Below are 25,697 nucleotides of genomic sequence, written 5' to 3' on the forward strand. Positions count from 1 at the left end.
AAAGAAATGTGGAGGTCCTTTTTTTTTTCCCAAGATGGCCGAATATCTAAGATGGCGGAAATTCCAAGATGGCAGATGGATTAATAAAAAAATGAATAGAAGTAAATTTTCTTGACTCTTTTACCGATACTTTTGTGTCCAAAGGAGCCGTTGCCCTTTCTACCAGATGTTGAACTTGCATACATTTCTACAAGTTTTGCTGGAAACAAATAAAGAGAGATAATATATTGCAAATGTATGATTTAAAAAAAAAAAAACATTGATAAGGAGGCGGGAAACTGTTTTGTTTTTTACTTGGCCTCAGCATGAAGTGCCATTCTGTGAGTGATAGACATGTTTAGACACTTGTTGTAATTAATCTATTTGCATGTAAACTAAATTACATTGGCAAGTATGATGTTAATTTTTTGAAACGTACAATTTGATTTTGTCTTGGGCACAGGCGGCCGTAAGCGGCACATCCCCTTCCGGCGCCAGAGAATGGACATCGACTGCACCGTGCCCGCCGATGACGACCCCTACTCATCCCCACTAGCCGAGCAACGCGGTGTCCGCGACACCTCGGACGACCCTTACGTGGCAGACTTGGTGAAGGTCGCCGATAACAGGGCGGAGTCTCTCAGACGGGAGGCGGAACAGCTGAGCGCGGAAAAGGAGAGAAACGAGAAGGCAATCAAGAGACTCACTAAGCAGGTGAGTGAGTGGTTAAGATTACACCTCATGCATATGTATTAGCCAAACATGCTTCTTTCATTGGTTGGATCAAGAGACACACTTAGCAGGTGACTGTAATAGTGGTTATACTACACCTCATGCATATTTATAAGCATGCTTTTTCATATCAGATCCTTTTAATTTTGACTCTCTGCCCTCAAATTTAATGGATTTTTTTCCGCCAGGTGATAAAAGTTACAACCTTTAGTTTCTCCCAAGCTTTTGAGTTTTGACCCTAGCAAGCTCAGTAGTTGACATCTGAACTTCCCAACAGGATATTGCAGGCTCAGGTCCCTCACAAAAAACAAAATTACTCGTTTTTTTTCACAAGCTCTCGGCAATCGTTGTTATATCAAATGTGATTTGTGTTACTGATTTGTGTTACTGATATAAATTTTAATTGGTTTTACTCTAATATCTGATATTGCGGCAGTGTCTGATCAAGTCCAGAGACTACAAAAATGGTTCATACTCTTCATTTATGAACTAGTGTGATTTTTGCTTGCATTCAAATTAACAGATTCAAAATGAACAAATTTACACAGAATATTTAGTATGCATACTATGTATGTGAGGTGCTCTGGCAAAAATGAGATGGAATTGGGCACAGGCCATATTGGAGAAACATGAATGGGGGTAATTTTTTTTTTCAATTTTCAGATTTATTGCTATTTATAACCTTTGATATGTCTACCACACATATTTTAAACAAATTGTATTTAAAAAATCATTGAATGAAAGTGGTTTTAAGGAAAGAAAGCTAATTGGCATCTGTCATTTGCAAGACTACGAAACTTGAAAAATAAAAGGCCTTTTTCTCGGTATTTTACTTTTTGACATGTCGATAAACGCAAACTTTAAACAGCCATAACTTGTCAATGGAATGTCTGATTGAAGTGCAACAAACAGTATTGTAAGGAGAATTTTATTCTCTTTCATAATACCTGCAAACCCTCATTTCGACCTCTGCACAGTTCTGTCTCATTTTGCCAGGAGGCCTCACATGTGTTTTCAATGTGTGCGTACTTCCATCTGAAGTAATAATTATAATAATCAAGGAGAAATAAACAGTCGTACAATTGTAATTAAAAATTCAATTATAAGTGAAATTTCAAGATTGCATGAGACACATTTATTAATTTTATGTTTTATCTTCCACATTCGGAAACACTTACCTGTTAGGCAAACTAATGCCATAAATGCACATGTACAGTTTTGTAATCTATTCAGTAAATCCTAGGCCTACTAATTCTTCAAGTTCAAGTAAACTTGATCATTTTAGTTTTGAAAAATTAAAATTTGATAAAAGCTTCCTTCTTTAAACATTCCCAAGATTTTGTGAATAAAACATATTTGCCTAAGGCCAAGTAAAAAAAGTAGAAAACATGTTTAGCAACTGGGTTTTTGGAGAAAAAAAGGGAGGAGGCGGAGATTTTTTTTTTTTTTTTCAAGATAGCCGACAACCGTTGGTTTTTACACTGTTCAAAGAATAAAAAAATAACAGACATGCTGGACAAGAGAATTAAACATATTTTCAGTGTTTTTAATAGTTTTCTAGCACTTTTTTATAAGAATTAAAAAACACTGCCGCACAGGCATTCTTGTACACGTCGAGGCTGGTTTGGAGATCGCAGGGTCGACTGCATGATGTAGGAAGTGACCGATAGAGTCTAGAATTCGAAGTTCCGATTTGCAAGTATTTGAAATTTACGATGGATCGGTCGACATTTTGGGTTGGTTTTTTTTTTTTTTTTTAAATCCAAGCGGCCGCCAAAAAGGAAGCGGGTGGGGACGCTAAACATGTTTTTATTTTTTTTTACTGCACCTAATAAACACTTGTCTTGTAAATACTAAGCACAACATTTACTATGAGCATCTCTGCTAAATGGACACTAATACTATTTGGATTATGCTCGTAAAAAAATAATTGATCACTGAGATATTTGCCCTTTGTAGACGTTAAATCACTTGTTGCCTAGTCACCATAGAAATTACACAGTGAAAATCTGCACAACAAGAACATTTGCTGCAAATTATGCCTAAAGTACGATCTTATTAACCTCAATATGCTCACACTATAGCCTGACAGCATTACACGCCAAGCCCATTGTACATGTACTGTACACACTGTGTATGACACATGCAGCCTGCTTCCTTCCGGTTCGGTAGATGGTTGTGACTTTTCAGTGTTTTACCCCTACCTTTATTTGGAAAAAGTTTCATCTGATTTCAATTTTGTGTAGCAAGACTGTAAATCGGGTGAAATCACCTACCATTGGTGATCCAAGAAGTATTGTTGAAGTTATATTGACTGTTCGAATACATTTACTTTATAGGCCTATGTGTGTGCAAACATGCCAGTGAAAGACTGTGCACGCTTCACGATCCCCTCTGTGCATAATGGAACCTCCCATTGTCCCTCACAACTGTTACCAGGCACGCCACCCTTTTACAACACCCCTCCAGGACTGACCTTTGATCAGCCCAATCCATATGTAAATAAGCTTTCAAAAACCCCACACTGTGATTGGACAAAAGGCGATTTATTGACATGCTGGGTTGTTGAATGAAGAGGGTCCTGGACCATTGATAAAGTGGGTAGAGTAGTGGTTTTTACACAGTGTTAATGGGGGATTATTAGGGCAGGTGGTTTTGTGACCTCATTAGCATATAGAGGTCAACACTTCATTGATAAGTGTGCCCATCCTACTACACACACTCACTCACTGTGCACACACAGATATGCACAGCCGTTAGGTTTAAAAACCGGCAGTCACTTCAGCATCAGAACACCATTGCTTTAAAATATCTCATGTTTTGAGGAGAAAATATCCAACCTGTCGGGTTGTTGATTATGATTCTTATGATTCAGGAGTGATTCTTTTAACTTTACCAAAAAATGGCTGATAGTTCTAAGCGAAAGACTAAGCCTAGAAGACAGGTAAGTTGTTAAATTAAATTGACTTTTGGTATTTTATTTTATGTGTGATAATTGAATGCAATTCATTATCTACCACCTGTCATGAATTGCATAATGTGATCCTATTGTAAAGCAGCTGTAATATATTTATGTCTCGTTTGTTGTACATGTCATGATTTTTTTTAATGGTTTTCCACAAGCTTTAATGGTGCCTCATTAAATTTACTCATTAAAATTTCATGTGCCATTAAATTTCTTGTCATTGTCATATAAAATGTTATGGCATGTATGGACATGAAATTTATTTATGATGATTTTTTTTTTTTTAAACCTAGCCGCCATTTGAATGACCTTCATACATTGTACTAGCTTGAGTAACTCCAGCTGACATGCTCATATTCATTCACATGTAGCATGTGAATGAATATGAGTATGTCAGCTGGAGTTACTCAAGCTAACATTGTACATGCTATTTTCAAGCCTGTTCTAAAAACGCCTATGTTATGAAATTCTTCATGGTTATGTTTAGGATTAATTTCTCATTTTTCTGCAAATCAATTACAGTTAAATATTACTCTAGGCTTCGTTGTATTGAAAAACACAAGAACTCTTTTCCAAATTATCAAGTTTCCAAGCATATGAGGTGTAATTTTCCCATTGAGAGGGAATCCTTAACAGACACTTTTTTGACAAATTTTACATTGTAAGCAATTACACAAGAAACAAATAATTAAATACGGAGGTTAATTAACATTCCAATCTAGCTGTGTTTGAGAGTTGCCAGGTACTTTGTACCACTAGGTTATTTCAAAACATTTGACACCTATGAAGGCCCCAAACAAGGGTACAAGGATCATGTTTCCAGCTGCAGATTAAACAATTAATCTGCCATTTTCAGGTACTTGTTAAAGACTAATTGGTTTTTTTTGTGTACACCATTTGATAAATGTGTAGTTTATGCAATTAAAAAAAAACACGATCTTGATCCTTGGTCGTGAACAGGAATGCACTTTTTTCTTTCGCTGAATACACTATTAAATGCACTTGTTTGGGCTCATTAACCCTAAGTCCAAGGCACTTTTGCTGGGATGCAACCTCAATCCTGCAAAATCCTCTGACTGCCTCCATGCAAAATTAGCATACAGCCTCAATCCTGCAAAATCCTTGTAAATGTTATTTCTTGAATGTGGTCCTTGGAGGGGTGATCACTGCCTCAATCCTGCAAAATCCTCCAGCAATCACTGTCAATATGTCTAGGCAGAGCCAGTGACATCCTGGAGCAGTGGGGAGGATTTCAAGTATAATCTAGGGGTAACTTTATGCATAGCTGAGCGTAAATACCACAAGGTCTGGTCTAAGACCTTGACACAGTGCATCCTCCAAAGTTGCCCACTCATCAAACTTGAATGCTGAGAGAAAATGTTGCTGTTACAGTTAAGCAAAAAGCTTTGCCCATTGGTCTTACAGGAGGGAAATCTGCGCAGTGCCCCTGGTTACCGTTCTGTTCTAGGGAGCCGCAAAATTGGCCCCTTGCCTTGGCACGAAAAGTAGTACATGTATAGGGCTCGCTCAATGACGGCCATCTCTGTAGGAGAACTGCAACTGCGTATTTTACGCAATCAAGCATGCATTACGTAGTGTTGAAAATGTTCCAAACACGCGCGCTTGTTGCTCGAAATGTGTTCGAAATACGAAGCAGCTGATGCGCGTTATGCAACTTGACGCTCAAAATGCCGATGCACGTGGATGCTCTGTAGGAAATGACGTCATTTGAACGAGACCTATGCTCATCTAAGTTTTGACATTTTTTCTGATCGTCAGGTTGAAACTCGCGACAACGAGATCACCCGTCTGTCGCGGCAGTTGGAGGGAGGGCGCCCTTTTGACGTGGTGTCCACCGAGGCCAAGAACCGGAGCAACGAGAGGCTGATATCTCATCTCAATGTGCAGGTTGGTGCAGACAGACTTGGAGACTAAGTTCCAAGTTTCATTTGGTTTTGAGGAAAAAAAGTTCAGAACTCTCAGTAAAATTGGCCACTCCAAGTTTCATTTCCAAGGTTTCGTTAAAAATTTGTGAAGATTAACCATTTTCCATTTTCTATTCCAGTTAAATGATTGACGTTTTAAAGTCGTAGTCTTAGTCTCAAGCACCTCATGCTTTATGGCTGACGGAAATTAAAGCAGGAACTTGCGCGTTGCATTTAGAGTACACTTTCAAAATTCACTCCATCATTTACATCAACATGTAATTTCATTATGTTCTACAAGCACGCACATGAATACAAAATGTCTGCGCCCAGGACGGCTTCAAAGTATCTCCGCAAGCAAGAAGTAGTTAGTGCTCTAGTAATTTAATATAGCTCTTTGACATTGAGGCGAAAAGCAACTGGGCACTACCAAACATTTTCTGTCATAAGCCTCAACTTTTTCCCAAAACAAAAGCGAAAAGGGCACTTACCTTTCATGTGTGGCATTATTTCCATTACCGACTTGCGTGACCAGGAGACAACATCATGTAACTGCACACCAGAATTTTCTGACTGCCGTTGTGCCTGTGTGCCTATTAACCTGCACGTCCACATACCTAGAAAGTGTGGACGACCACAATGCAAATGTTACTGCCATACAAAGGTATACATGGTATAGGTGAATAATTGGTTTCATTTTAATTTTTGTGGTACATGTATAGTGCTTGTTATGTTGAAGGTGTATTTTGTTGTCCGGTGGAATCAACCTTTAGATGCAATGCTGTTGACGAGACTATTTTTTTTGTTCACATCATGTAATGTTTGTTAAAACTTAGCTTTCAAATCTGTGTAGCTTTCTTCTGTGATCATCACCATCTGGCTTTGCTTCTGTTAATTTTGAGCACTGTGTCATCACTTCATTCAATTCATTGTCATATATCGTCCACCATCTCGAGTGAACAGTGCTCATCTTCCGATCATACCCGGCTTTCCCTCCCAAGACCCAACAAGAGAGCCGGGGATAACTCTTTCAAATTAGCAGCGCCGCATCTCTGGAACGAGCTTCCCGTTGATCTGAGAGACGCGGAGTCGGTGTCAACTTTCAAGTGTTCTTCAAAGACCTTCCTTTTCCCAGATCTCTCTTAAATTGCCTGTCCCCCCCCCCACCCCCCACCCCCCGGAAGGTTGTTATTGTTAGTTGCTCTGTTGTCCCGACCCCTCTGTGTTTTTCCCCTTTTGTTATGCACTGTGATAGTGGTATCGCGCAGTATAAATACTCTGTATTATTATTAATATTATTATGTGACAATGCAATGCATGTATATTTGTAATTTCCATAGTTTTATGTAAGGCCACATTTTTGTGCATGATACTTTCCTTTGAATGCCTTATCCTCTGTCTTCTATTTGATGCAATGTTTCAGAGATGTTTCCGTTTGCAATTGTGATATTGGCTCCTCATGACAACCCTTGACAGAGCTGTGGTATTACTCACAACATATACTTTGTACATACACACTTTATAGAGCACTGCCTGATGGCACTTGGTGACAGCTTACAGGAGCCAATTACATGTATTCCAAAAAAAAATTCATTGCTTGGTGGACAACGTGCCAATAAAAACATGTTGCATCTTTTTTAGAGTGTTGCCACATGATGAAATATGACTGGATTACCGTCCGTTAACATTTTGCTTTGTCACCACTATTGGGTAGTAATGGTTAGAGGGTTGACATGGACATGTATGTGACAAATTGCTGAACAAAAGTGGGGCTGGTGGACTTGAAGAACTCAGCATGGGTGTAAACTGTTGGTGGAGAAACAGTGTTTACAGAACCAAGAAATCAGATGTGAAAGGGGACTGACTTTTAAACCCATTAGTCCATTGTGATTCAGCCTCCTCAGCCCCCTTCCCCCACGCTCCCCTCCCCCCAACCCCCACCCCCACTACCTCCCACCTCCACCCCCCATCGCCTCCCAGATCCCCAATGGCATTCTGAATGCATTTGGATCAATGCTGTCTCCACAGATTGACTACTTACAGCAATCCAACCGTGATGCCGAGCGCCGCCTGCGGGAGGCCACCGTGGCCCGCGACAACGCCAACCAGAAGGCCCTGGAGCTGAGCCAGAAGAACGAGGAGCTCGCCGAGGAGCTGCGGAACGTGGACCGGCTGGCCCACCGGCTGAAGGCCGACAAGGATAACGTGATCCGGGCGGCCGATCATGACGTGATCGAGGCCAAAGTGGAGCTGCAGGAGACGTCGCGGGAGGTGGAGACGTTGGATCGCGTGCTGGACCAACTCAGACAGGTATGTTTATGGGCTCCGTGCGCTAACGAAAGAGGGCGCCGTTTTGCCTAGCAAAGACGTCCCATGGGCGGAACATCGCGCTGGTTGACGCGCACCGTTCCTTGTGTGTGACGCACGTACACCAGGGGATTTGTACTAAGTACACGCAGTGACCGCGCTTCGCGGCAAATGAATTGCAGTCAGGCAAGATGGCGTCGGTCGGTCACCCCCAACTGTACTTTCTTTGCCGGTGAGGGGGTACTTGTGAACATAGCAGATACCTGACCACTCCCTTAAGCTGGATTTAAAATAGATATGTCATTTACTCCTGATTTTAAATAGGAGCAGTAGAATCCTTTTCATTTTTGAAACTGTTTTTTTGTTTTAGGAGAATAAGAATTTGGTTGGTGACGTCGACCAGCTCAATCTGGAGCTGTCGCTGCAGAAGCAAGAGACGGGGAGAGTGCAGGATCTCCTGGTGCGGGTCCAAGACGACAAGAGATGGCTGAGTGATAAAGTTAACAGGCTAACATCAAATGGTTGGTATTTGTTTGACGTCTGTGATGTGGTACATGTTTTTGGTTTTTTTTACACCCAAGGGATGCGTGGCACATGAGACAATATCGAGGGTGCTTTGCTTCCTTGAGGGTGTAAAAAACACAATCCCCACATCATAGCAGTCAGTAATTGTTATTTTATGTCTCAACACTATGCCTTAAGCTTGTGAGTATAGCCAATCTGAAAATCAGGATTGAAGAGACAAGGGCCTTATTCACGAGTCGGCCATATTGAATTGAAAGTTAGGTAAAATCTTAATTTTGGGAACTTGCAAAGAGAATCGAAAGCAAATTAATTTATAATAAATTCCAGTTTGCTTCAATGAATAATTTAAAATTTGTAATTAAACATTCCCTAATGTTTAAAGCCATATTTAAAAAAAAATGGCAGTAACTTAAGTCTGCATTAATTGTGCCTGCATAAATAGTCTGGCGCCATCCCATTCAACAGTTAACAATTAATGAAATACATTCAGGGAACTCGACAAAAATGGCCAACTTGTGAATAAGGCCCATAAAGGTATTGAGTAACTCATGAAATTCCAGGAATTGTGAAGCTGCTGCCCTAGGAGTGGTGGCCAGTCTAGGTGCTTGGCACAAGGTGCTTGGCACAAATGTTTTGGGTTGTTAGTGTTTAACTGAAGTAGAGAGGTTTTTTTTTCATTGAAAATGCATGCAGTTAGAAATAAAGAAATTCTTGAAATAAACAGGTTCGTCTTAAAGATCTGATACACCGTACCCTCTGGAGACATGCACACAATGGGGAACAAAAGATTGTATACGTCTCCATAGGGCAATTTCTATAGATGAATACATCTCCACAAGGTTTCCAAGAAATATATATATGGATTTTACTCAAAAACTAGGAATTTCCCAGGTATGTTGATGTTGAATTTTCAAGGTATGTCGCAAATGGTAGAGTTTTAGAAAAGGGATATTAATTCCGAATTACAGCCAAGGAAATTAATTCTGGTTAGAATAAGAGCATTTTGAAACTGTACTTTCAAACTCGAAAACTTTAGAACACGAAAACAAAGAAATGACTCCACAAGGATACAAATTTCAGTATGGAAGCTTATGTTAATTTGAACTATCGTGTCAGAGTCTCCGCAAGCATTGATCATCCTCTCTGCTCAAATTTTCTGTTAAGTCCTTGTAAGTCATCACCGGTCAATTACAAGTGATCACAAATCGTTCACTCTTAAGTCAAGCTATAAGCTTTTGAAACTAACTATGACAAAAAGCCATTCCTAAGTCATCGCTCATCTCCACTACTCACGAGCTGACTTGCAATTGGGCTTGTGGTGAACTTAACCGTTTTTCTTATAGCAACTTGCACTTGCCTTGCTTTTATGCAGAGAGAGAACTGGTCCTAGAGCTAGAACGAATCAGGACCAAAGCCGGCGGCAAGGCCAAGACTAAATCGCCGACCAAGATGGACACGTATCTCAAGAGCCTGGAGGAGGAACGGGACTACTACAAGGGGGAGGTGGACGTCCTGAACAAGGTGCTGAAGGGTCAGCAGCTGACCCAGTCGGCGTCCAGAGGCCGGAGTCCGACCAGGGCGGGACGGGGGACCAGTCCGTCTAGGACACCCAGCAAGATGGATAAGAAGGTAGGATTGGGCAGTGTGTGAAGTTGGGCTGAGTAAAACAGGAAACAATTCCATCTAGGAAACCTGGATAGATAGATGGCATAAAAGGTGTTGTGTGTATGAAGTTGACTAATTAAGTAGGAAGGGGAACAATTCCATCTAGGACACCCAGCGAAACGGATACAAAGGTATAGACCTTTGTCATGCTGCCACCATTTCAGTCATGTTCCCTGTATCTAATTACAGTACTGAATGATAATGGGTTTTTGTGCAAAAGAGAACCAGACTATTTGTCCTTCCAGCCTCGCTTTTGTTACATTGATTTGAATGGGAAAAAGTCAAATGGCTGCAACCTGATAATGGTCTATAACGTGTTGTAAGAATTTGACCAAAGGTTGATTCATATGTGGCCCAAATCGAGTGAAAACTTTAAGTATCTGAGTTGTCAATTTGCAGAACGAGCCCTTGCTTTAAGTCCAGTGTATTTTGCAGATATTTTGTTATTTCATACTGTAACTGGGCAATCAAATTTTCTTGAAGTAGGAACTGGCCTCCTGTGTACAGCAGTCAATCCTGACCCCCATAGATCCCAAGGAGGTTTTTGAGGATTTCTGCACAGTTCGAAGAAAAAAAATCTGTACAGTATTTATTTATAATCTGAAACCGTTAATATCTTATCTCTGTCTCTTGCCCAGTCTGCCTCTCACTACGAGGCCATCATACGTGTGCTGGAGGACGAGAGGGACTTCTACAAGCGTGAATACGACACGCTGAGAGTGATTCGCTCATCTGGGAGCCCCAAGAAATCAACCTCGTCTCCTCCAAGAAAGGACAGGGTAAAGTATACAAGTAGAATGAACAACTTCTGGATCTCTAGAAAACTTGAAATCAGTCGGAGTAGTTTCGCTACCATTGCATCTGCCAGATAATACAAAGTGTTTCCATCAGCATAAACCTTTGTGAAACGCTGACCTTACTTCACTTGACCTGTTCTGACGTACGCAAATTTTGTTCATGCACACAGAGTGTCGCGGATGAAGCCGAGATCATCAAACTGAGGAGGGAACGCGACGAGCTCCAGTCACTCCTTGACAAGTTTGAGAGGCACCTGGCAGAGGTAGGTGTTAGTCCGCATACTCTTAAGACCAGAGGCTAATCTCAGAGAGGATCATCTGAAAAAAACTCTGTACTTAGCTGTGCCATGAATTGGCCTCAGGTTGCCTTTCAGCAGCCAATTTCACAAAACAGTGCGTAACTAACACCTTGAGTAGGACTTTCGCAACAAATTTGTTGCGCAGCTGCGCAATAAATGTGTGTTCGATTTCACGAAACGTGGCGCAGTCGCGAAACATTTTAAACATCTTGGACGAGGATAATAACGGTATTTACGATGGCTGTTTGTGTATGATTTTGTTCGTTCCTGAAACTGTCGTTGAATCACCTCAGCCCGCTATCTTGAAAATAAATTTGTCCGACTTTCTTTAGAATCGTGTTAGGACTCTAAAAAACAATTTGTTTACTTCAGACACAAAGCTGTGAGTGTCTTTGAGTATCAACCTTGATAAGTTGTGCAATGACAGGCTTCGGCTCGACGATCGCAATTTGCTGGTAAAATAGGTCACTTTCAGTCACTGCCCCATAACTTACGCTACCTAAAATTGATTGTGCAAGTTACGCCATAATTGATACGTCCTTGGAATGTGTCATAACTGAAATGTTGCGCGGCCTGAAATGTTGTGTAACTTACGTAATAAATTGTGGCGGCAAGCGGAGTTGCGCCATTGCGTAAAGTTTTGTGAAATCGGCTGCAGGTCTGAGCATTGTTGCCTTGAAATGTCTCATTTTTCTAAAAGAATTTCAGAAGTTTATTTGGTGATTTGATTTTTTTCATTTCTTTTTTTTTTTTTGGACAGATTCAAGCAAATGTGAAAGTCCTGACCAATGAGAGAGACAAGACAAATATTCTATATGAACAGGTGAGACCCCACACTGCTTTTGAAGGAGCTACGGCCAGTAGATTTTAATTTAGGGCCTGAAGACTTTAGCAAAGGAACCTTGGTTCATCTTGGTAACATCAAAGGGTTGTATGAAAGAAATAAGTCCATGTTAGAGCATAATACTGGAAATGTAAAACAGGTTTTAGAAGAGTACTGGAGGTATTCAGTGCTTTATCTACATCTACAGATTTGACTTCTCTGTATTTTCAAGGTGGTGACAGGAGTGTCAGGTTGGTTCCTTTCTCGCCTTCCACCGCTGTGACCCGGGTTCAAATACTGCCCTGGCCCAAGTGGATTGGGTTTTCAGTCTCTGCCTGATTCCGTTGATTCTCCCCCCCCCCCTCCCCCAGTAATTTATTCTCATTGTCTGCTCTCTACAAGTTTCTTCAGGCTTGTGAGGTACAGTGCCTGGGGCGCTTTTGAGGAATCCTTGGTTTCATTACCAGAAATAAATAATAAAAAAAATAATAATAATAGTGCATGCAAATAAAAATTTTAAAAATAGCAAATGCCTCAGAAAATAAAGTTGTACTTCAATTACCTGTGGAAAAACCCCCGTTGCTGAGGACAATGGATCCTGAAGGAACCATCGTTTGTTATAACTGCTCTTTCCCCATTTCAGGCAAACAGCGAGCTTCAGAGACTAAGACGAGACCTCGTCAAGTCGCCCAAGACGTCCCGAGCCTCTGTGGCAGCTCAGTCCATCCTGCAGCGGGTGGAGCTGGAGAGGGACGAGGCCCTGGCTGACCTGAGGAGGATGGTGACAGAGAGGGACAGCCTTAGGGAGAGGTTAAAGGTCAGTCTTTAAAGGTTACATGTTGGGGAGATTAATTTGGTTGGATTTTCATTCAAAGTAACCTGTTTCATGAGACAAGACGTTTTCTGTGAACTTTAAACTACAGGATGAGGAAAAAAATATGCAACCCAAATAGCAGGACCAATTTTTGAATGAAGTTTTGCCTGTAGCACTTTAAGCTTTCTTTTAGTACAAGAATCATTCAAATCACTCATGTACTTTTCAAGTTACGGAGTTTTGAACACAAAGACCATTTTAAAGTTCCGTCCACGGATCACAAAAAAGTAAGTGTAAGTAAATGGACAGAACTTTAAAACAGTGTTTGTGTTCAAAATTCTGCAACTTAAAAAGTACATGAGGGATTTGAATGATTCTTGTACGAAAAGAAAGCTCATTAATTGGGCTTTCATATCCTAGATTCTGAAAGTGCTACAGGCAAAACTTCGTTCAAAAATTGTTCCTGCCATTTGGTTTATATTTTTTTTTGCTCACCCTGTAAGTGCGAGTATAGTGAGTAATTGCACAACCTGATTTTGTTCTTTTAGATTTCTACTGATTCTCATCTTGGTGAGAAGGCACGCCTGGAGCAGAAAGTGGAGGACTTGGAAAGAGCTGTAGAACATGTAAATTTCATTGTATTTTTATCACTAATAAATTAATATGTATACATGTAAATGTTTACGCCGTGATTTTTTTCGATCAGACTGTTTTCTTGATGCGCAATGTGAAGAATTCTGATTTTTTTGGGTCCCCTTTTTTTAGTGAGCCATGGTTACACCCCTGACCAAAATATTCATGCATGATGTGCATGTGGACATGTTTGCAGGAGTGCCGTTTTTCTTTGACCCAAATTTGACATATTGTGGCATCGACAGTGTAGTCCAATTCTAATATACTTCTCAGAATATATGAGCCTCTCAGGGAAGATTTGGGTGATGTACCAAGCATTGTGGTGAATTCCAACAATATGCATTCCATGTTCAAGTATAGCCCCCTTGTCAGTTAAAGAGAGAGTATGGGACGGGACCCTTGAAAGCATTGCCACTTTATGCCTTGAGCTCAGGCAATCACGATAAAGGTTTGTGTGCAATTTCGGATGAAAACTTTTCATGCGTCCTTCAGCTCTGTATGTTCCAACCAGTGTTGTAGGACTCGAGTCCAGGACTCGGACTCGAGTCGGACTCGAGTCACATTTTTCGTGACTCGGACTAGACTCGAGTCACATTGGGAAATAACTCAGACTCGGACTCGACCATGATGACTCAAGCTTGGTGACTCGTGACTCGAGTCACGTAATTTCATTAAAAAAAAATTAAAAACCTAACGTAGGGATGGGAAAGGATCATTGAGGAATAACTATATACACTGGGATGTACTTAAAAGACACAACGGATGATTGAAAAATAATTAAAAAAAAAAATTGATTTGTTTGGTGAACAACTAAGAACGAAGTGACTCGTGACTCGGACTCGAGGCTTGTGACTCGAGACTCGGACTTGAGGCTTGTGACTCGGAACTCGGACTCGACGTTGGTGTCTCGACTACAACACTGGTTCCAACTAAATGCCCACATGCTCCAACTAATTGTGCCCACATACAGTGTGTCCCACACATGGAAAGTGCCATCTGGTGTTCATGCACAGAGTCTGTGAGATTCGACATAAAGCCCGGACTACAGACTGACGGACTAAAATCACACCCATCTCTCGTTCCATTCACAACAGGCTGAGCAGGATCGTAGCAGCCTTCAATCCAGGGTCCAGTCCTTCCAGGCCATGATATCCACGCTGGAGGAGCAGGTGCGATCCCAGACTCTGCGGATAGAAGAGGCTTACGAAGAGTCTTCCCAGCACAAGGCCACCTCAACTCAGATGAGGTCGGGAGAATTGTCTGTCATTTTTTTAATTTTTAAAGTCGTTAGCTGTAAAAATTATAGTTCAACCCTTTTTAATAGAAATCATATTTGGCTCTGTTTCTTTGACTGTTGTCTCATTTCAAACAAGGAAAGTTAAAAAATTCTCCTGATTCAGAAACCCAAACTGCACCCAAAAGCATCAGCAATTAGGATTGCTCACTTTGTTTCTGTGTGGTCTATGCAGGTTGCTAGCCGAGCAAGCAGAGACATCGCTAGGTGATCATCAACGAAGGTTGAATCAACGCTCAGGGGAGCTACAAGCAGCTGATGAAAGAGGCGCTAGACTGGAGGAGCGTATCAGTAAGTATCTGCTCTCTGATGTTGTTGCCCCAAGAACCAAAGACCTCAAGATCCTACAACCTCAATACTTACCCTAAGATCCCAAGAGCCTAGTCCCAAAGGCTACAGACCCTCAGACCTCCAGACCCCTGGACACCAAGACTCCCATAACCCTGGGGCCCAAGACACCCAAGACTCCCTGACATTCAGAAGTCAAGACCCCCAGTCACCCAAGACTCCCAGTCACCCAAGACTCCCAGAACCCAAGATCCCCAGTCACCCAAGACTCCCAGAACCCAAGTCACCCTCGACTCCCAGAACCCAAGACCCTAGACACCCAAGAATCCTAGACACCCAGAAACCAATACCCCCAGTCACCCAAGACATCCGGAACCCACGACCCCCAAACACCCACGACTCCCAGAACCCACGACTCCCAGAACCAAAGACTCCCAGAACCCAAGACCCCCAGACACCCACGACTCCCAGAACCCAAGACTCCCAGAACCCAAGACCCCCAGACACCCACGACTCCCAAAACCCAAGACCCCAGACACCCAAGACTCCCAGAACCCAAGACTCCCAGAACCCAAGACCCCCAGACTCCCACGACTCCCAAAACCTCCTAAGACCCTGAGAACCCAAAACCCCAGACACCCAAGAATCCTGGACACCCAGAACCCAAGAACCCCAGTCACCCAAGACTCCCAAAACCCACGACCCTCAGACACCCACGACTCACAGAACCCAAGGCCCCCAGACACCCATGACTCCCAAAACCCAAGACCCCCAAGACTCCCAGAACCCAAGATTTCCAGAACCCAAGACTCCCAGAACCCAAGACCCTAGACACCCACGACTCCCAGAACCCAAGACCCCAGACACCCAAAACCCCAGATACCCAAGACTCCCAGAACCCAAGACTACCTAGCATATATAACAAAGCCCAAATTACGAATTTATAACGTCTAAAAAATATTTTTCAGCCGATTTGACCATCTCCAACAACGGCCTGCACGATGAGGTGCGGCAGCTTCGCGGGACGATCAGCTCGCTGGACAGGGAGAAGGACGTCCTTCAGAACGCCCTCGATGACAAGACAGAGAAGATTGCTGCCTTTGAGCACGAGCTGGCCAGCAGAGGACACACGCTCAGCGACACCCGGGCGACACTGGAGGATCTTCAAGAAAGACTCGAGTAAGGAAATTAAGCCAGAGTTGGAATCAAATCATCACAAGTCCACAATGGTCAATCACAAATTAACACAAAGTATTCAGTCTCAAGTCATGTCACTAGCTATTCAAACAACCTGACAAAGGTATCCCTTATTATTATTCGTCCTTTGTTACTTTTAACCTAATATCACTTCTTTACTCATATTTGTTATTATTTATTTCTGGTAATAAAAGCAAGGATTCCACAAATGCGCACCAGGCACTGTAGCTCCAAAGCCTAAAGAAACCCGTAGAGAGAAGACAATGAGAAGAAATTACAGTCTTAAGAGGTTGTAGAAAACTCCAGAAGAATATTCTAGGGAAAACCCTCGGATTCAGGCCGGGACTAAATACCCAATCCACATATTGACCTAGGCGGGATTCGAACCCGGGTTTACAGTGGTGGAAGGCGAGGAAAGTACCGCTACACCAACTTGACTTCTCTAACTTCTGATTGACGGGATAATAAATTCAGAATAAGCCTCAGTGCAAATAGAATTGAAAAAAGTCTAATAACCCAATAAGTTCATTATTACACTTGAGAATTCACATGTGAATTCTAACTGTGACTTGAAGAGGCTATATGCCAGAAACCTCCAGCTCAAGAATGGTCTGAAATCTTCGCTTTTCTCACCCATTGTTAGCGATGACATGGCATCGGGCTACTGTAATTTATTAAGTATGCAAAGGTTGGCTCTAAAATGTGTAACTTTTTAACATGAAATATCATGTTCAAAATGGAAAGCCATATTGAATTGTTGATTAAAGTTGAGCAAGTTCTAGAACAATTTCAGTCAGTCTATTACCAACACTGCTCCATAATTTCAGACGTGCTACCGATGAGCTGGGCAGCAAAGATCGCGAGGTGCGCAGTCTACGCAGGCAGCTGGACTCGTCGCGAGACGAGTTGACGGAGACGGTGCGAGGCCGCGACGCCACCATGAGGGAAAACAGGAGACTCCAAGAAGACCTGGCAACAATGACAAGAGAGAACCAGGTATGACTCCACGCATAGACAATAGAGGGCGCTTTTGTCACCACTCATAAACAAATTGAAGAGGGAAGGACACAGTGCATCCGCGCAGTGGTTCACACGCAAGAATCAGGCATGACTAATTATGACCTGCCATAGCATAATGAGGAATAAAACCAGCCTTTGACTTTTCACGTTATGTACATCATGTTAAAGTGCAAATCATTGGCTTTCCAATGATACCAAATTTATTTCTGCAGCTTAATTCATTCCAAAGATTTGAGGCAGGAACTTTAACAGTGTCCTGTCAAGTTTCTCTAACCTCATTTCGAGAAAAACGGCTATGAAAAAAAGACATGCATTGCGCCGCCAACGACATTGAAAAACGTTTTTCAGTTTTTCCACTTTTGTGGGTACTTTTTCCCCAACAAAAATACATAGTGTGATTCTTAAATACTTTGGCTGCTCAAAAATACAAAACAATCAAATCGATTTTCACATGATTTTTCTAGCATATCCGACTTCAGGCGTCGATTACTCAAAACAAGGTTTTGGGGGACATTCCTCATTTTGCCTCAGTAGGTCACGATTTTATTCTGGATGTGCTCAAGGTTTGAAAACCCTGTACCCCTCAATATTTGAAATATGGCAGTTAATGAACCAACCAATCAGGGGCCGGTGTCATGGAGCTGCTTAACAGAAAGTACAGCTTATGAGCGATTCTTTTGTGCTAAGCAGAAATTGGCAGAGTACCAGTAACAGCAATATGCAAGACAACAATTGGTCGGTAACCTGTTTTTGGCTGAGCAAATCTCTGCTGTGCTTGGCAGCAGTCTTTGAAATGAAATTGTCCCCAGGATAAAGATTCAAGCTGGATGATGATGATCTACTTTATATCCTTTTTCAGGTAGTAAATATCGAGTTGGAGGAGGCAATAGAAGAACGGGAATCTCTCAAGGAGCAGGTGCAGGAGTACATCGGCGAGGTTGCAAGAATCGAGGATCTACTGGCTGCAAAGGTAGGGCAAAGCATACAACCGTGATGTTCAGAAAATCATCCGTGGCTGGTCTTGTGATTGTATATCTCGTGGTCTGCCTTCTTCCAGACGAGTAATGAATCTTGAATGAATTTAATTTTGATGGCAGATGATAAAATGTCATTTGGTCATATCACACCTGTTCGGGAATCGGATGATGTTGTCACGTGCTGCTGACTTTTAAAAAACGGATGTATTATGTACTGCATGTATGCAGGAAGACCCCCCAAAAATGCAATCCTCAAACATTTGCCTTATTTAAAGGAAGGGATTGGTGGATTTTTATGTTTTTGGTATCAGATTAAAGCTGAGAGCTTTTTCTTTCAAATACTGAAAAAAAATCATGAAAATAGCACTTTGGATTGCTGAGAAAATGCCAATTATGTAAAAGTAGTCATTTTTCATCATGTACACAAAAAAACTACCACAGGTAAGGGATTTTCACTGTACCTATTTGTGCATGTCCTAATCCTTACAATCAACACAGCATATAATATGACAAGAGTACAAATGAATTTGATGGAAATACCTTTTAATTTCCACCTGAACATGTATCTCATCCTCTTTAGTCCTATTTTAAACCCTTTCAACATCATAAATGTTTCAAAATACTAAAGAAATTGCACAAATAAGGGAATAAATGTGTGCTCCGGAGGTTTTTATCACTCTGTTTAATACCACTTAGAGTCTGGGTGCTGATAATTACCCGAGCCGGAGGCGAGGGTAATTATCAGCACCCAGACTCTAAGTGGTATTAAACAGAGTGATAAATACCGACGGAGTACATATTTATTCCCATTCATAAATACCTTTTCGGTAAAAAAAAATCATATAATTCGTTCAAAACATCCCGATTTTGTTCAACAAATTCACTTTATGCTTTTTGAAACATCCCTCCTGCAAAATAATGGAGTGTTCAGCTGGCGAGTAAGATGAAAACAACCCTTTTATGGAGATTGACGCGCGCGTATCATGTTCTACGCGATGTCGCGCAGAACGCACCTGGCGCGTTGCGTTTTGAATTTAGAACTATAAAATTCTAACTCCCTGGTAGTGTTGCGCATGCCTACGTGAGGATTGTGAACGTTCAACCAATGAAACGATAAGAGGCACTGGATTTTTAGGAGTCCACATTTTATTGTGACACTGGAAAAGTGTTTAAGACCAGCTAGCCATGTCTTTATCATCCGTTTAATACCGGCCACGTGACGGGCTCTCGACCAATAGGAATGGCTAAACTGTCTGAGGTATTTATGAATGAAGGATAATTGCACAGTAGGCCTACAGTAAAATGTTTCACTGTTTGAATTCCTTGTGTACAGGACGAAAATGACTATGTTGACATAATTGGCATTTTCTCAGCAACCCAAAATGCTATTTTCATGATTTTTTTTAGTATTTAAAAGAAAAAGCTCTCAGCTTTAATCTGATACCCAAAACATCAAAATGTACCAATCTTTTTTTTTAAAGGCAAATGTTTAGGGTTTCATTTTTTTCGGTCAGCCTGTATGTTGACATTTACTACTTAATGTAAGCTGCGTGTTTGGTTTACTTGTCAGTCGTCTGTCGGCGTGACGTCCCAGGTGACATGTTTCTATTGGTAATCACATCGTTTCAAATCATTTGTCTGACATAGGAACGTGAGCACAGGGACCTGTTGGAGAATTACCGGACCGCCACCTCAGAGGCCCAGCGCTGGGAGACGGAGGCCTCTCAGCGCTCTGGGGAGTCCTCCTCCTTCAAGGTGGAACTGATGACCAAAGATGCCGATATGAAGAGACTCCGAGACAAGGTCACTCTACAGGACAGGGAGATGCAACAGGTACTTGTCAGTTTTCGATCCTTCACTGTAACTTTTCAGACCTTCGGTTTGTGCTCCTGAGATACATGGGCCCCGTGCGGGAGTACCCCCTCAACGGTAAGAAAGGGAGAGTTGGGAGAGACATTCGAGTGCGTTGCCGATGACACCTGACGCTCATGCGAAGATGCTATGGCATTGTGCGCATTCTGAGTAAAATAAGTCGTGTGTATGTACTTCGCGGCATACATGTACGTGTTCTACATAACCCCCCGAGGACCGACACACAGAAGGAGAACAACAGATCCTTTTAGTCCTCTGGCGTTGGGTCTTTTGTTGAAACGGTTCTCTACTGTACAGTTATGTTCTTAGTCTATGGGAGAGTGTTATATTACAGGGACAAAGGGAAACACAAAGCACTGTCCTCGAGAGTAAAGTAAACACGACTGTATGTGCAAACCAGTGTGCCGTCCACTGAGATCTTGAAGTGGTCGAAAAACACCATCTACTGTTAGAGCACGGAGTCCATAGGGCTTATTGCTTATTTTGTTGAAATCTTGTAGAGAATGTGGTGAGCTTTCAAAGCAAATCTCACACTCTTTAGTACATGAGGTGTTCTTTCTGTGAGACAATTATTCAACATCCTCTATGTGGGATCTACACGTATGTGCACAAGTTTCCCATCGATAGTAAAACGGAAAGGATCACTGTCGGTGCTGTATACTTTTTTAGAGTGCAGTGATTTTTAATCCACATCTCAAATCCTTTTAGGACTAGGAAGGGGTTTAAAGGGCCCATGTAATGTATTTTTCTTAATACAGTCCTTGCAAATGCACCTTTGTGTCCCATTTAACCTTATTTTTAATTTTCTTTTTGCCATTTTTAAATGCATTTTGAAGCTCATTGTTACAGCTATTTCAGCACTAATGTTTGAATTTTGGATATTTTGCTGTTGTAAATTTTCTTTTCTTTGGTGATTCGTTGTTGTTTCGATACATGACAATAAAGCCAATGACTAAAGTTTTCTCACAGAGTTTTCATTGAGCAAATTTGGGTTGACAATTTGAACAGAAAACCCCTAAAGTGAACAATGTCGTCCTGAAATGACATCACAGCAACAGCGCCCTCATTTGTCAGGAAATTCATGGAAAATTATTAATTTTTTAAAAAGTGCCCCATTCAATAAAATTACCAAAAGAGTGTCAGTTCGATTTCATACATTTAACAGGAGTAGAAAGTTGCACAAAATGTATTCCCATGTAAGATTCATGTCATGAGCCCTTTAAATCTGCAACCTCTGGAACACTGCACGGGTGCCCTACCAACTGAGCTATCCAGCCCTATGTTTGCTGTCTACCAGTTGTCAACTTTCACCTGTAGTTTACTTCACCAAGCTAAAAAAACTCGATAAAAATGCTGTTCACAGTCCACAATGAAATGCTGACTCTCCTCATCCCCACCGTTATTTCCACAGCATATATCCTCGGTCCAAGCCTACGAGCTGCAGGTGTCCAGCCTGACCAGGTCCCTGGCCAGCCTGGAGGACACCGTCCGGCAGCTGCAGGATGAGAAGGAGTCCTTAGTCCAGGATCTCTCAGCCGTCAGGGATCTCTGCGTCAAGCTGGAGAACACCAAGGAGGCAATGTCGCGACAGCTGACCACAAGAAATATCGACACAGAACAGGTAAGACTGTCCCAACCAATGGGTCACCTTTGGCCTACTTGGCCGAGGACACTCTAGAGAAGATCCTTACAGTATGAACACAACTTATCAGGATGCAATCTCATAGCTTGCTGCATTCTGTCATGCCGCACTGATCCACACTGAATCTCCAACCAATAATGGTCCATCTCTGAGAGTTTAGGTATTCTCCTGATTACAATCAAAGAACACAATCTTAACAAAACGTCAAGGTTAACGTCTCAAGTTCTCCTCACGGCCACTTCTTTCCACAGACTTCTCCCCTTCAAAGTTCTCCTTTAAGTTCTTGTCAGGATTAAGATCAGACTTTAGTTTTCTTGAGTATATACTTTACACTTAGTGCTGTCTGAGAGCTTAAGAAAAAATTCAAAAACTTGCAGTCGCAGAGTCACTCAATTCGGCCGAGATGTACAGTTGTTTTGGTTCATAACACAGTATCAAGTTACTCCTTTTTGTGCCATGAGCTATGCTGATTAGATTATAATTATACTTTCTCTGTGATCTAATGAACAGCTTGAGTCCACCATCGAAGACCTAAGGCGCGAGATAGAGATGCTACGCAACCAGGTGGTGACGGAGAGGACCTCGGTGCGTAACCTGGAGACCCTCCTGTCCAACAACCGGGAGAAGGAATTCCAGGCCCAGCTGGACAGCCAGGAGCAACGATCGGAGCTGCAGCTCATTAAGGACAGGCTGGCGCTGGCCGACAGTAAAGTGTGAGTCTCAAAGTACAGTGGAACGTCGCTATAACGAACACTGGGAGATCCACACAAATTGTTCGTAATAGCGATCGTTCGGTATGGTGATTTTAAGGTGGTGATGCTCCGGTACTCACTTTTCAATAAACAGTGCCCTTCAGAACTTTACACTGCATGCATCACCCCGGTACATGTGTTACTGAAAGACGACTCTGAACTCATGCCAACTATTGAATTATGTAATTACACAATTTTTGGGCTTACTATGGCCTACGGCGATAGGTGGCTTTCCCCTTCTATTCCTTGGGGAAATGATAGCCACTTGTCACGTTGGTTTGTATTTGTCAACAACAATGTTCAGTACGTTTTGTACACAAAAATCGGGAGCCAAAGACGATGTTCGGTATAGCCGAATGTTCGGTATAGTGACGTTCCACTGTAATTATCATTTTATGCCTTGGAGTGCTGTGGTCTCGTGTTCGTGAGTACAGGACTCAAGATGCTTTGGGTGATTCTGCAGCGTTGAGTCCGGCTTGTGGTTATGGTGCCTGTGTCCTTGGGCAAGACACTTTGTCGCAATTTTATTTTGTTCCCCACCGAGGAGTAAAATCGATACCTGTAAAGGCAGAGATGATTCATGTTGGCGTAGCACTACTTTACTCGCCTTCCACCGATGTGATCTGGGTTCGAATCCCGCCCGGGCCAATATGTGTATTGGGTTTTCAGTTCTGATTCCGTGGGTTTGCCCCAGAGTATTCTTCTAGGGTTTCCCTCCCACCTCTAAAAACTGTAATTTCTTCTCATTGTCTTCTCTGTATGGGTATCTTCAGGCTTGTGAGCTACAGTGCCGGGGGCCCTTCTGAGGAATCCTTGGGTTAATTACCAGAAATAAATAAACATAATAATATATGGTTTAATAGACCGTTATCGTTTTGCGGCCATCTTGATTTTTGCACAAAAAACATTATCATTCGGTACTGTTATTGGATACAGGGAACATGACTGAAATGGTGGCAGCATGATAAAGGTCTATTCCGCCATTTGTGTCTGAAAAAAATGGCTGCACAGAGCTGTAACTCCCAGGGAGCTTAGATGGTCTTAGCAATGCTGGTGGTAATCCACTGCTCATTTAAAAGAGCAAGTGATCCATTTAAATGAAAACGATCTTCAAAAAGAACGTGAAAAACGAGAAACATAGTCTGAATTGCTTGAACAGTAGAGTGTGGATGTTAATACTGGAAAGGTATCTGAATGTCTTGTCTATAATTCCTGAAATCATGAAACATGACCGTATTGCTGGGCGAAAGATAACAGAATAAAATTATTGGAATTTACGAAATAATGTTTTTTTCCGCACTGATTGCAGTCAGAGCCAGAGCAGGGAAGTCCAGACTCTGAGATCCAGGGCAGCGCAGCTGGAAGCAGACCTGGAGAAAGTCCGCAGGCAGCTAACCAGCGAACGATTCGACAAGTGAGTAGAATTTCAATTGTTACTGCATCGAGGATCACAATCAGGCATCTCAAAACAATAAAGGGTAATATAACTTTTACAAAAGACAGACTTTTTTAGGAACAACAACTTAGGATTTACGGACAACACAGGTTGTAATGGCCAAAAAAACATTATCCATTTAAAATGTACTTACATATACAGGCGATTCCCAATAAGTTTGCCACCAAGAGGCTGCCCCGTAGAGTCTAGCTTTCAAGTTAATGGTCAACAAAAACATGGCCAACTTGCCGTGATTTGAACAAACTCGAGGAAATTGCTGCCTCACAGAAAAACAACATCTTGATAAAGAGTAAAGAAAAACGATACTTGAATCAAACGCTTACGGAACTACTGACCAGACAAACTTACAAGTTTAAGTGTCCCGCGCCTTGCGAATGTGTCGACCGTCTCCCTCAATGCGGCTACAGACTCACGCCTCCCTTGGTGGCGCACTGTATTGGGAATCGCCTGTATTGAAAGATGATAAGACACACAGTAAGATCTGCACTTGTGGTTTCAAAGCGTGGTTATGTTTTGTTTATTCCTACATGTCTGTAACGGCATTCTGACTCCATGCGTTATTTTCTATTGCAGAGAAAGAATATCTCAGGAACTTCGTAGATCCACCCTCTCCCCGACCACCGTGGAAAACACCAGCTACACTCGCACCTCCCTGACCAACCACAGCTCCAGGAAGTCCACCAGCCCCCTCCGGTCAGCCTCCCCGACCCTCAGGTCTCTCTCGCCGGGCAGGTCGGGTCGAAGGTCGCCCGAGAGGTCGATCCTGAGGTCGTCGCCGGCCTACCGTTCCTCCTCGCCCGAGAGAAGTATGGATGAGGATAGGTTTTTGGAATTTGATGAGGGGTTTAAGAATGGCGCGATCATGCACAATGGGGTACACAAGGATTTTGGGGATCCCGTGGTGCCCAAGTTGAGTTTGTCGCGGTTGGTGAGTTCCAGGAATCCTGGGAAAAAAATCCTTGAAGAGTTTTTTCGAGTTCTCATTTCTGAGTAGAACTGTTGATAGCTGAGTAGTTGATCATTGTGTGAACTTCACTGAGCTGTACTCGCTCGGTGTGGGTGGTTTCTTGGGTTCTGGTCTATATTCTTTTTATCCTAGTCTTCCCAGTTCTTGCATGCTCCTTTGTTACTGATCTGTGCCCAATTTTATCAAGCTGGTAAGCAGAAAATTGGCTCAGCAAATGTCAGCCGGGAACCGGTCGCAAGCTATATACGTTGCATGACAGCTTGGCTGGTAACCTGCCGTTGCTAAGCATTTATTGTCTGTGCTTAGCGCATTATAGGCTCCCACTGTTGACTTCAACTTCCAAATCTTGTCAACTGTTAACATTTTTAAATTCTCTTAGTCTTTCATTTTTCCACTTCAGTATATGTGACCCACTCCACAAAAAAGGTATTATGTTGCAAACAAGTGAAATTGAGATATATACATGGTACGAAAGCCCATAACATAAGCTTTCATTTGGTGTACAATAGAGCTCCATAGCCCCTCCCGTTCTAGAGATATGACCTATTTGTGTATTAAATACTTCCTTGGAGTTCAGATTACAACTGAGAATACAGGCTTTGAAATGTTGTAGATTTGGGCACGATGCACTCAAAATTGTCTTTTTTTTCCACTGAAGTCACTTCTGTGAATGAACCCTCAAACTTTAAGTAATAAAGCTGTCATTCATGACTAAAAATGAAAATCACATTTTGACAAAATGTTCACCCTCAATGTTGAGCGGGCCAT

General features: G+C 42.1%; 1 protein-coding gene across 5 annotated transcripts in view; it reads left to right on the plus strand.

The window, feature by feature from the left end:
* LOC119734090 (centrosomal protein of 135 kDa-like) overlaps positions 1–25,697 on the plus strand; it is a 34,086-nt gene that overhangs the window by 3,350 nt on the left and 5,039 nt on the right. For 3 of the 5 annotated variants that reach the window (XM_038207455.1, XM_038207456.1, XM_038207457.1), the window contains exons 4-23: positions 443–693; positions 5,456–5,584; positions 7,630–7,911; positions 8,279–8,429; positions 9,806–10,062; positions 10,737–10,877; positions 11,066–11,158; positions 11,955–12,017; positions 12,661–12,834; positions 13,380–13,457; positions 14,559–14,710; positions 14,934–15,049; positions 16,015–16,225; positions 17,071–17,239; positions 18,123–18,233; positions 19,888–20,073; positions 21,524–21,733; positions 22,265–22,467; positions 23,816–23,920; positions 24,536–24,890. In XM_038207455.1, the coding sequence (XP_038063383.1) occupies positions 443–693; positions 5,456–5,584; positions 7,630–7,911; positions 8,279–8,429; positions 9,806–10,062; positions 10,737–10,877; positions 11,066–11,158; positions 11,955–12,017; positions 12,661–12,834; positions 13,380–13,457; positions 14,559–14,710; positions 14,934–15,049; positions 16,015–16,225; positions 17,071–17,239; positions 18,123–18,233; positions 19,888–20,073; positions 21,524–21,733; positions 22,265–22,467; positions 23,816–23,920; positions 24,536–24,890 (3,437 nt within the window). Of the gene's footprint in view, positions 1–442; positions 694–3,453; positions 3,656–5,455; positions 5,585–7,629; positions 7,912–8,278; positions 8,430–9,805; positions 10,063–10,736; positions 10,878–11,065; positions 11,159–11,954; positions 12,018–12,660; positions 12,835–13,379; positions 13,458–14,558; positions 14,711–14,933; positions 15,050–16,014; positions 16,226–17,070; positions 17,240–18,122; positions 18,234–19,887; positions 20,074–21,523; positions 21,734–22,264; positions 22,468–23,815; positions 23,921–24,535; positions 24,891–25,697 lie in introns of those variants that run through there. The other 2 variants (XM_038207458.1, XM_038207459.1) reach the window with 2 other exon arrangements.

The sequence above is a fragment of the Patiria miniata genome, unplaced genomic scaffold, assembly GCF_015706575.1.
Source record: "Patiria miniata isolate m_02_andy unplaced genomic scaffold, ASM1570657v1 HiC_scaffold_26, whole genome shotgun sequence".
In the NCBI taxonomy this organism is placed as follows: domain Eukaryota; kingdom Metazoa; phylum Echinodermata; class Asteroidea; order Valvatida; family Asterinidae; genus Patiria; species Patiria miniata.